The sequence below is a fragment of the Balearica regulorum genome, chromosome 2, assembly GCF_011004875.1.
Source record: "Balearica regulorum gibbericeps isolate bBalReg1 chromosome 2, bBalReg1.pri, whole genome shotgun sequence".
NCBI lineage: Eukaryota > Metazoa > Chordata > Aves > Gruiformes > Gruidae > Balearica > Balearica regulorum.
In genome coordinates this window covers 94,064,736-94,076,242 of record NC_046185.1, presented here as the reverse complement: position 1 = coordinate 94,076,242, position 11,507 = coordinate 94,064,736, and the positions used below count along the sequence as shown (strand labels likewise).

Genomic DNA, 11,507 nt, shown 5'->3' with positions numbered 1-11,507 from the left:
AAATAAGTACAGGCTTTTCTGCCTGTTCGTCAAGTGACTTAGCCCCTTTTACCATTTGCAACACATTCTTCTTTCTTTCTGTTTATCTTGCTTCACACCCAGCTCTCGCAGTACTCACCTGGCCCTCCTGAGCTGAAAAAATCCCCTATAGCTTCTGAATAAAGCCCTGAACATCCTGATCTGACCCCATAGCTGATCCTGCTTCCAGAGCAGATGGGACTAGAGACCTCCTGATCCCTTCTAACTTGAATTATCATATGAGTCTATGAAGACATCATGCTTTTCTCCGTTATATAGATAGTCTGCATTCCAATAGAAGATTTTATTAATCGATCTTTGTACCAAGTAGCTCTTGGGTTATTGCACTGTCATAATTTCACCTCTACAGTACATGATTCCTTTAGACAAAAAAGGCAACCAAGCATACATCCCATAAAACAATAAATTATAGCTAGAGTTGTTGCTATGTGGAATGAGGTTGTTGCAAATTCCACATAAAGCAGGAATTTATGCCATGAACTCTGCAAAGTACTGTGGGATGGCCTTCCAAGAATCTGGAAATGTTAACGCTAAGGCTATGGAAGCAGGATGGGGTTTTTTTTTTCCTCCTCTCTGTAAACATGATGATATTTCTCAGGGTCCTGGCTTCAAATCCTCTGAGCCGTGGCGGGGTGCTGACTGACAGGATGCTTGTTCTGCAACAGGAGGCTTGCTCTGCACCAGGGCGAAGTTCACCGGTTTTCTCTGCTGTCGTGTTGTCCCAGCTCCGAAGCTGCTCTGCATTACAGCAGGGATGAAACTGCTCCTCTCAGAGGAGGCAAAAGCCATCTTTTCTGCTCCTCCTCCCCAACCTGTTGAGGACCTAGGTTATAGTGGTATGCAATTTCTTTCTTTAGTGAGTGTGGAAAAAATAAACCAAGAGACATTGATTCATTCTCTTCTTGAATGCAGTTTATCTTTTAAATGGTATCTTTTTGTCTTCTAGCAAAGAGGCTCCCCCAAAGATCCTGTGTCTTCTCTCTGAGGTCAAAGAGGCACTGTTAGAAAAACCACGCTTGATCACAAAATGTAGCGTCTCATGAAGCCTTGCACAGGACAGAGAGGCTTGCCTCTGTAATCTTAACTTCAGTATTCACTCATGTGCAGGCTCCGCCATGGAGCTGGAATATTCCTTTCAAACCTTTATCATTTCCTCATTCAAACCCAAACCAATTTGCACAACAATAAGTAAAGGCATTTCTGTTATTTGAAAAATATTTTCCCATGAAGTTTTGCTTCAGCAGTACTTATTTCATTAAAAATTTATTTCTTAACTCCTAGAAATGTATCTTCTTTCCTTTTTTGTACTCAACCTTCTTGTATCCAGAAACAGTCTCTCGAGGATTACTGTTTCAAGGGCGGGAAAACTACTATGTAAAACTATGTAACTCTCAGGAATACGCTGCCTTTGAAATTTTTCAGTTCTAAACAAAATCTCAGGATGTAGGAGCATCCCAGAAGAGACATTTGGGATGAAAAATATTTGGTCAGCTTGGGTATGGGTTGTTGCCTCTCATTATGGGCTTTTTATTGTACTGCATGATTTTATTCTGTTGGTACAGATCTACTCATTCACAGTATGCCTACCTCCTTCTCTAAGGGCTCTTCTTTTCCCTCCCATCTCTTCCAAGTTTCCAATTCTTTGCTTTCTTCAGTCAAATTTCTCTTTCCTCAAAACTTCAGCTTGAGACCTCTGTTCCCAAAGTCCTCTTCCCCTCTCCATTTCTTCTTGCCAACCCCAGAGCGTGCCGAGGCCTTTTCCCCTTTGCAGGAAAGGACAGCGAGTGATGGCTGGGAGTTTCTAGAAAACCTATCCCAAACGATCCCATCACAGAAGAAATCTAGGAAAGATAGGAAGCAACCGATTGGGGTAAATTGCTGCTCATGAAAAGGATGCACGGAGAAAATAGATCAGGTTTCATGGGGTAAGTGCAGAGGTACCACCTAGCTAGCAAGAGCACATGAGAACAAACACAAAAAAGCCAGTACAACAAATAAACTTAACTAGCAAGAGCATTGCAAGTAACAAGAAATCATTCAGTAAGTACATTGGTGGTAAGAGGAAGTCAAAAGCAAGTGGATTACTCATCAAAGAGAGAAAGCTATTGACTGATGCTGAGACAGCTCAGAGTGCCTCAGACCTCTTGGCTAGAAGGGGTCACTTGTGATCAGGTGATTGACATAACACATATTAATAACAAGGGTTTCAGCCCAGACTGGGACAGAACCAGTTACAAGAGTACATCAGATAACTGAGAGGTGTTCAAACCAACAGGCTGGCCAGACTTCACGCCAGGGTACCGAAGGAAGCGGCTCAAACAGTGTTGGAAACACTGGTGTTTATCTCTGAGAGCTCAGGGAAGATGGCCAAGGACCCTGCTGATAGAAAAGGGCAAAACTGATGCCTATCTTTAAAAAGGCCATTTAATAAACAAACAAACAAACAAACAAACCTGCCAGACACTTATTTCACCAGAACACACCTAGTAAAAATAGACACATTTTTTGTAAACAAATGGAAGGAAACAATGAGATAAGCAACTATTAACATGGATTTGTCAACAAGAAATTGGGACAAGCTGGCCAAATTTCCTTTGATGATAGAAAAACAGACTTTGTTACGGAAGAAAGGAGCAAGGTCTGCAATCATCTGTGCCTTGGTTAGGCTCTGCACATTCGTTCATAAATGAGGGAGTTCAGTTTTTGTGAAAAATTTGGGCAGTGGGTACAAACCTATGGAAACAGCAGTTGTCAGTGGTTTACTAGAAAATGGGTGGATTATAGACGCAATTGCAAAGGGGTCTGTCCTGGGATGTTTCATTAGCAGCCTTCAGAGATGGCATTAATCAGGGAGCGACTCCAAGTACATTGGAGGATGAAATAAGATTTCAAAATAATCCTAAGAAATTGCTTGGAAAGCATGGAACGTGACTGAAAAGCAGCAAGAAGAGTTGTTTCTGCAGGCAGGGTTAACCCCCTGCACGCACAGAGGCTGGGGCACCGCTCAGCGCCCGCTGCAGGCAGCAGCTGAGGGAGGGGAAACCAGAGGAGAACTGGGGGCTGGGGGCAATCCGTGGCTGAGGAGACAGCGGGAGAAGCGGATAAATTGTTGTCATAAAGAAAACATGGCGTGGGGACGTGGTAACAGCCATCAGGTGCAAAAGGGCACTGCAAGACAGGAAGAGAAAAAGGAGACTTCCCTGGACAGGGAGCACGAGGCTCGCATTTCAGCAAGGAATATTCCGATCAGACAGGAGGATGAAGCGTCGCCTGGGGAGGCCGTAGGGCTGCTGGGGTACTGGGGATCCCTCGGAGCAGGACTGAGGGAAGTCCTACAAAAGGGATCCTGAGCCACCAGTAGATGGGAAACCTTTTGGGTGTCCTATGTAAGAAAAGGAGCTAAAGGGAGGAAGATCTAAGGAGTTAATGGTGTACAATAATTCGCTTGGGGAGACCACATCAAGTAAATGAAAATCCACCAACAACTTTTCCATTTACATGCGGTAATGACGCCAGTCCTCTTCTAACGCACACAAATATTTTCTGCTCACTGGCCATGTTCATATGTACAAGCGCATATTGATCTGTTGTCTCTCTTTCCCTTCTTCCAAAGGAAAAAATAACCGCACAGTTCAGTAATGCATGGGCTATGCTCCACGATGAAAATAGTCTGAGGCACTTACATGCTGAAGTAAATTTAGCTTAACATAAAAATAACCTTCAGAAATCTGAAATGTCTATTTTACAATTAATGTCAGGTGTTAATATGATTTTTTTTTTTTAAGTGTGTACTAATTTGACAGGCTGACAGAAGCAACGCAGGTACAATTTCTCGCATTGCTCTAGGTCTCAGAAATGCCCCCTTCGACCGTGGGTTCCTCCCTCCAGGTCTGCCCCCGCTCCAGCCTCCCCCCGCCAGCCACCCAGGGTGCTCCTGCGACTTGGCTCCCCGGTGCGGTGCTCCTCCCGCCCAGCCAGCTGCAGCTGCACTGCATTATTAAAGGGATACCGTGTAAATAATTGATAGGGAAATAACAGCGAGCTGTAGAGCCGGAGCACCTCTTTCCCCGGCCCTCACGCTGCCCGCTCCGGTGCCGCTCGGCCCGCCGCGCTACCTGCTCCGGCGCAGCGGAGCGCAACGCGGCCGCGGGGCGGTGCGGAGCCCTCCCCGCCCCGCGGTCCCGCCCCCGGCGGCGGCGGGTCCCTGCAGGGGGGCCGGGCCGGGCAGGGCCGGGCCGGCGGCGCGGCGGGAGCAGGTGCGGCCGCCCGGCACCGCGGGGGCGGAGCGGGGGGTGGCGGCGGGGCCGGACCGGACCGGCAGGTGGGGGCTGCCGGGAGGCGGAGGGCGAGGAGCCGGGGGGGCTGCCCGCCTCTGGAGGTGTGGCCGGCGGCGCGGCGCGGCTCGGCTCGGCACGGCACGGCACGGCACGGCACGGCACAGCGAGCGGGCTGCCGCGGGAGGCGTACGGCGGCGGTTCCCGCAGCCCGGGCCGCGGAGGGGCCGGCGGGGCCCCTTGTTACAGAGCCAGATGTGCGGGACGGAGTGCTGCGAGGGGCCGGCGGGAGGGTGCTTGGGGCTGCCGCCGCCGCTGCTGCCGCGGCCGGGAGGAAACCCTTAGCTGTGCGGGAAGCGGGGAAGCCGCGTCGGGAGCTGTTATTTTCTTCTCCTCCTTCCTTTGCCTTCCCTCTCCTCCCTCCTCCTCCTTCTCACCAAAACCGGGAGAGGAGGCGTGTTCGTAGAGCCTTGCTGCACCGGTTTTGCTTGGTTTGTTGTTGCTGGGTTTGGTTTGCAGGGTGGGTTTTTTTGTTGGTGGTTTTTTTTTCCCCTCCTCTCCTCCCTCTCTCTCTCTCCCCCCCCCCCCCCCCCCCCCCTCCTTTAGCCCATTGCATGCTCGGATCCGGCTGGATCCTTCCTTTTATTTTCGGCGGTGCCTCTCGGAGGGGGGAAGGGAGAGCTGGGATGAGTGCAGCTTGACGCACAGGCGAGGGGAGGGGGGGCACCGCCGGCAGCTGCAGCGGTTCGTGGCCGCAGGGTGCGGGTGAGGAAAGGAGCGAGCGAGGGGTTCGCTTGGTGCCTCCCCCTTTCTTCGCCCCTCTCCTTCCTCCTCTCCTTTCCTCCCCATCCGTCTCCTGCCGGGTCCGGCTGGGAGCGTGTGTGCAATATATTACGTTGCAAGGTGTGTGTGCGTGGAGGAGAAGGAGGGAAGGACTCGCGAGGGAGCCGGGGCTGCCCCAGCCCCCCCCCTATGTGAGCCCCCCCCCCCCCCCGGGCGGCTGGATGGCGATAGACCGGCGCCGCGAGGCGGGCGGCGGGGGCCGGCCGCTGCCGGAGGAGAACGGCTCGGTGCCGGGAGCCGCGGGGGGGGGGCGCCGCCGCCCCTCCGGGGCCACCCCCCGCCAACGCCGCCGGGGCTGAGATCCAGGCGGTGCCGGTGCCGCCGCCCGCCGCCGCCTGCAGCCCGCTGCTCCTCGACTACGACGGCTCCGTGCTGCCCTTCCTCGGGGGGCTGGGCGGCGGGTACCAGCGGACCCTGGTGCTGCTCACCTGGGTCCCGGCCCTCTTCATCGGCTTCAGCAAGTTCTCGGACTCCTTCCTCCTGGACCAGCCGGACTTCTGGTGCCGGGAGGCGGACGGGCAGGGCAACTGGAGCGCGTCCCTGGCGCCGGGCCATGCCAACCGCAGCGGCAACGGCAGCATCTTCCCCCCGCCCGGGCTGCCCACCCCCGCGGGGGGCAACGCCAGCGAGTGCGACTGCCATGAGTGGCACTACCGCATCAGAGCCGGCCTCGTCCAAAACGTCGTCAGCAAGGTAAGAAAGGCAGTTTTCCTCGGTCCCCCTCCCCGGTCAGCCCTCACGGACCCCCTTGGCCCTACCCCCCGCCCCACTCGGCACCCATTCGTCCCAAGACAAGGGGAGCAGCTGACACGATGCGGATCTGTCTGTGCGTGCCGCTGCCGGGTCGGTCAGGCACCCCGTGGGTTACCGTCCTACCAGGAGTAAATCCCGCATCCCCGTAATCCTTTCCCTCACCGGGTGTCCCGTGGGTTTGTACCTGGGCGCTGGTTGCGGCACTGAACTGTGAAGTTATGTCCTGAAAGGGGATCCTCGGTGGCTTTTTGGGATCCCGGCGATGGCAGCTGTCCTGCCATCTCGGGACGCCGGTGTCCGTGGGAAAGACCAGCTAGTGAGGGGAAAGGGTTGTGGAGAAGGCTGCAGTTGTGAATATCGCTCATCTTTTGTGCAAGTATGCTAAAGCAGTCATCAAACCAAAAACCAGGTTGGTTTTGGGGGGAGCTGATGAGGTGGTCACTGCTGGGAGCAAAATGAGGCAAAGTTCTGCTGAATTCTTCTTGTTTTGTACTTATTCCCTTGATAACCGTTTCGGTAGAGCAATAAAAGAAGAAATGTGTCTCACAAGTTGTTGTACTCCAGAAGCAGAAAGTGCATGCTGCTCTGTTTTGTGTTTCCTAATGTAATGGCTAAGATGGAAAATTTCTAGTGAGGAGGGTTGTGCTGCTTTCTGCTCTTGCTTCGTATTTGCTGAGAAGTGCATGCAAAAAACCACCTCGCCTTTTCACTTGAAAGCTTTTGCTTGTTTATGGTACCGGCCCCGCAAAAACCCTGCCCGTTGTGGATGGGCCTCGTTGGTATTAACAGACAACATAGAAGTGTAAAATGAAACTGTTAGACCAGGAAAGTAGTTCCCTTAATCTCAGGGACCCCCTCCCTAAGATCAGCAAAAATTACTTCCTTCCTGGGAGCAGTGTTTTGGATTAATTGTGCTTGTCTAGTTGGGAGAAAGAAAAGCAGCAATCATCAGATGACCGGCATGATTGTGCTTTGGTCAGCTGGCACACGTTCGTATTACTCATTGAAAATATTTCAGTTTCTTTTTGTGTCTCTTGAAAGCGTGTGCAATGGGGAAAAAGTAGGTAAAGCAAATCCCCCAAACCTTGAACCCAGAATGGATTTAAAAAAAAAAAAAAGTAACTCAGCTATGCTTCTTTCCTGAGAAAAACACAGGCACACGGTAGACTCAAATGTTTGTGATGTAGAAGTGCATAATGAAATTTGACATTTGAAAGGCAGATTTTTCTTCTGTTTATAACCAGAGATTGAGCTATTCATATGTTTTATGGTATAATACTCATGCTTAAGCATGAAGAAAAAAAATCTTGAAATTTTTTTTTTCATGTAAACTGTAAAAAAATTTTAAAAAATTTTGAATGTTTGAACCTTTTGAAGGTCATCATCAAGTTGGCCACAAAAGATTGAGGGAGAGTTAGTTTGCTATCTTGCATGCTTCTTTAAAAATAATTAAAGTGTTCTTTGGAAGAACTTGCGGTAAAGAGCAGATCAATTTTAAGGGATAAATAAACATCTGTGGTCTCTGCTGTCTTGTTTTCTATTAGAAAGAATAATAATCATCTTTTGCGACTACGGGTATTTTTCCAGTGTGGAGTCTTTATTTTTGTTGTATGCTCACTTCCAAAAAACTTGGCAGCTTTTTTGCTTTGATTTGTAATCCCATGTAATTATAATTAGGTTGCTTTCTCAGGGTCAGGATTCCTCCTTAGTTTGTGCTTTGGTTTTGTTTTGGGGGTTTTCTGGGTGGGTGTGCTGTCTGGTTTTATCCTAATAAAGAAAGAGAGGAAAAACCCAGGCAGAACAGCAGCGTAGCTTAATTTGGACTTCCTTTCTTATAAACCCCCAGGAGCTCTGATACTGTGGGAGCAATTCTCATAACTGCTGATTCCTCTTATGTGCATCCCACCGTCCTTTGTGAGAAAGAGCTGCCCTGGATGAATTCAGAAGACTGGATGTTCAGATCTCCCTTAACTCCCCTCAAAAATACATTTGTTTCTGTAATGTATTATGCACTGTTCTCATCTTTCTAAATAGAGTTTTATTAAATCTTAGTCTAATATACACTCATCTGTGTAGTAGCCAGGGGTTATATTGAAATATCATAAAGAGAGCCAAAAGTATATTAATAAAAAATGCACTTCTGTTTGGCCAGTAGATCCCCTTGTTCTCATCTTCAGCAGTCCAAGCTAATCGCTGCTGGATGCTCCATCATTGCTTTGTCTTCAGAAAAGACAAAACAATTGTGGTTATTTAGCACGAAGCCTATTTCCTGCTCAACATTTTGTTGATGTACGTGCACGTGAGACGTCACTGTCCCCCATTCCTCGGGAGCAGATAGCTGTCCTTAAATTGTGTTAAGTTCCACTGTCTCCATAGCCTCTCTGCTAATGGTACCCTTCATCAGATCTTGTCCTTCTGTCCAGGCTTTCTCAGCATTCCCTTCACGGGTACCCATTTTCTCCCAGCCTGTGTCGTGCTTGGGATTGATGTGAGCAAAGATCTTGCTGTTTCCAGCCCCGCTCTGTGCTTTGCTTAGCCCTGCTTCTCTTTGAGTCTTTGCTGGAGCCAGGGGGGCCTGCACCTTCCTTAAAGAGTGGCATTGCCACGCTAAGCGCTGCCATTGTCCCGACCTCCTTGACGGAGTCACTGGGAATGGTGCTTTTTATAGTGCTGCCAGTCATTAGAACTGGAAATGGTAATAAAGGACGCACTCCTCATTATTTAACGCTGTTGAAATACATATAGCGAAGAGGTCAGATGCGTAATTTAACCACAGGGATTCCAGTGGCCGCATTAAATCACCCATCTGAGCTAATGTCCTGACTTGGTACATAAATCTTGGACTTTAGCTTGGTTTGTACATAAGTATCTTCTTCCTTTTAGAACAAACCACTCGTAAGCTTTTTTCATTGCTAAATGCTTCTTTGAGGATTTTAATCTATTCTTTATCACATCATCACCATTATCACACTACTATAAACAGAGTACATGTGTATTGTTTGTGAGACATGTAACCTGAACTAGCCTGTAGGCAAAAGGCTAGTCAAAAATAAATAAATTTAAAAAAATCTGTCTTTTAAATGGTCTGTGGATCTCACCACTGTCTCAAAGAAGGATGCTGAGAAATACTCACCTTTTTTTGCCATGGGGAAACCTGAGGTCTCATTTTACCTATCTGTAAAGTGATGCTTCAGATAAATTATTAGTATTATCACAATAGGCAATATAATGACAACTAAACATACGTAGCGGTGAAGCCTAGCAGGAAGTTGGACTGTGTATTCACAGCGACTTTTCTAACTCTCACGTTACCTTTAGCACCTGTGTCTTCTGATCCTCTGCAAAGCCAGCTGTAATCTTGGGGCAAGGTTTTCACAGAAGCTCTTAGTTTCAGGATTGATGGTGGGTGGTTTTCCCTCTGTTACTAGGATGACCCATCTGCTGTGTTCGATTGGGTTACGTGGTGGGGTTGTTTGTTGTTCTGAATGCTAATTTGTATTACGGACACTGAAAGCTGGTGATGGGCAAGGACTGAGGCTTGATTCAATTGCAGCTTTTGATGGCACACCATCCCCTTGTGTGTACCTGCAGCGTTCCACATTGTCCCACCTCTTGGGGGTGGCATAGAGGGAAATGGTTGGTTGAAGGCTGCGCTTTAACCACCTAGAGCAATTATGTAATAATATTTCATGTCTACGAATTCCTGTTGTGGCTGCTTTTCTGCTCCAGATGCCTTGTTTTGCTGCAATGCTGTTCTCTTGGCTCTCAACTTCCCACTTGATTTGGGTTGAGTCATCTCTTTCCCAAGTAACATGCCATCATTTTACCTATTTGCCACTGGTTTGATCGTTCTCATGCCAATTTGGCTGAACCTCTAGCAAATTGTCCCCTCCAAAAAAGCAGAGCTTGATTCAGGAGAGCCAAATGGTCCAGTGGCAGTGCTGCCGTGCAGTGAGCACCAGGCAGTGCTATCTTGGGGTGAACTTGGATCAGTTCAGGCTAGGATGTGATGCTCTTAACCCCTGCAAGGGGGGATGTCTGTGCCCTACCAGCCTTTTTTCCCTTGCTTTTATGACAGTTGTTACACTTTTCTGGACACATCTTCAGCTGATTTAGTTGCTAACCTGGTATAAAACTTTCTCTTTAAATGCATTTTTTATTGTCTTTTTTTCTGGGTTTTTCTGCTATGTTAATGAAGCAAAATGGCTCTGTGCGGTTACACGTGTCCTAGACTGTGGTGTTATCTCATGGGATTATTGCAGGTACCTGCAAGTAGCCAGAAATGGTAAAACAAACAAATCTCTGTGTGATAACAGTGATGACAAATTTGTCAGTGTTGGCTCCTGGCTGACTGGCTTCTACTTAGTCCCAAATCAATGAAAACCTCAAGTTATTGCACACAGTGCAGTAGCTGGGTCAGAAGCGGCAAGATCAAAGCTGGTATACTGCCCGTGCTCTTGCTACCCTTGATTGAAGGGGATGTAGGGACGTGCAGATATTTGCAATAGGCAGAAGGACTATTCTAAATTTCTTTCAGATGAGGCTCTGAAATGACTTGCTCTGCTCCTAACGGGTGCTGAAGGGGTCAACAAGTCCTGCGGTCAGAGGTATCCAGAAATACAGGCAGACCAGAGCAAACTTCTACTATTTTTTTTTTTTATGGTTTCCTCAGCTATGGGAGAGATCCCAAACTTTTTTTTCCTTCCCTCTGCAAGTTAGCTGATAAAGAGTTAGCGGTTGCCGGTCTGAGTGCCCACAGACTTGAGAAATCTGCTTGTTAAAGAGGGAGCAAAGAGAGCGGATGGCGTGTTCTGCTGCAGCTGCCCTGAGGCCTGCCCGTAGACATTCAACATGGTGGTGGAGCCTCCTGGTTATCAGGGTGCTGGTGAACAACATCCTAAAACACCGGGGTGAGTTTCTGGCTGAGTGGAGTGAAGGAAGGGGACGGCTGTTTCGGGAACAGTGCTTGCAATTTCCCGGTGCTGCAGAACTGTCCTCTGCCCGCAAACAGCAAGTTACCTGATATTGATCTTTGAGATAACCAAGTATGATGATATCACCAGACTACAAAGACTTGTTTAGTGAGCCTAGATAATGTTCTTATTTATTTGGAGGGTGCTGTTATGTATGGGCCAAAAAATTTTTAAGCAGTTGGTTTAGAAAACAGAGGCTGGGTTAAGACTGATACTGTCATCAGAACTCAGGTAGTCTCAGGTTTTCTACCTGGGTTTCTAGGTTTTCTACTAGAGGGAATGTACATAGAGTTAATGTTTACTATCACCCTTAAGATAAAGCGTCTCAGATACAGGTATCTGATTCAGCCTACCATGAATAGTTTGTAGCATCAGTAGAACTAAGAGTAATCCTTCAGGAAGGTAGTTCCATATTAGAATATCTTAAAGATTTTTTAGCTTTCCAAAACTTGCTGTTGACCCTTTCGTATTCCTCATTTTCTGTGTATATGTCACAAGTGCATTATTTTTTTCTGGATGGAGGTGATGTTTGAAATAGTTGAGGTTTTGTTTGGTTTTGTTTCCACTCCTTAATACATCCTGTATCTCAGTCTCAGTTTAAACATACCGACCCTGCCCCTGCTGT

General features: G+C 48.2%; 1 protein-coding gene across 1 annotated transcript in view; it reads left to right on the top strand.

Annotated features, from left to right (window-relative positions):
- Positions 1-4,368: 4,368 nt before the first annotated feature.
- SLC22A23 (solute carrier family 22 member 23) overlaps positions 4,369-11,507 on the top strand; it is a 114,291-nt gene continuing 107,152 nt past the window's right edge. The window contains 2 exon segments of the mRNA XM_075744952.1: positions 4,369-5,392; positions 5,394-5,849. Of these exon segments, the coding sequence (XP_075601067.1) occupies positions 5,318-5,392; positions 5,394-5,849 (531 nt within the window). The 5' untranslated portion in view covers positions 4,369-5,317.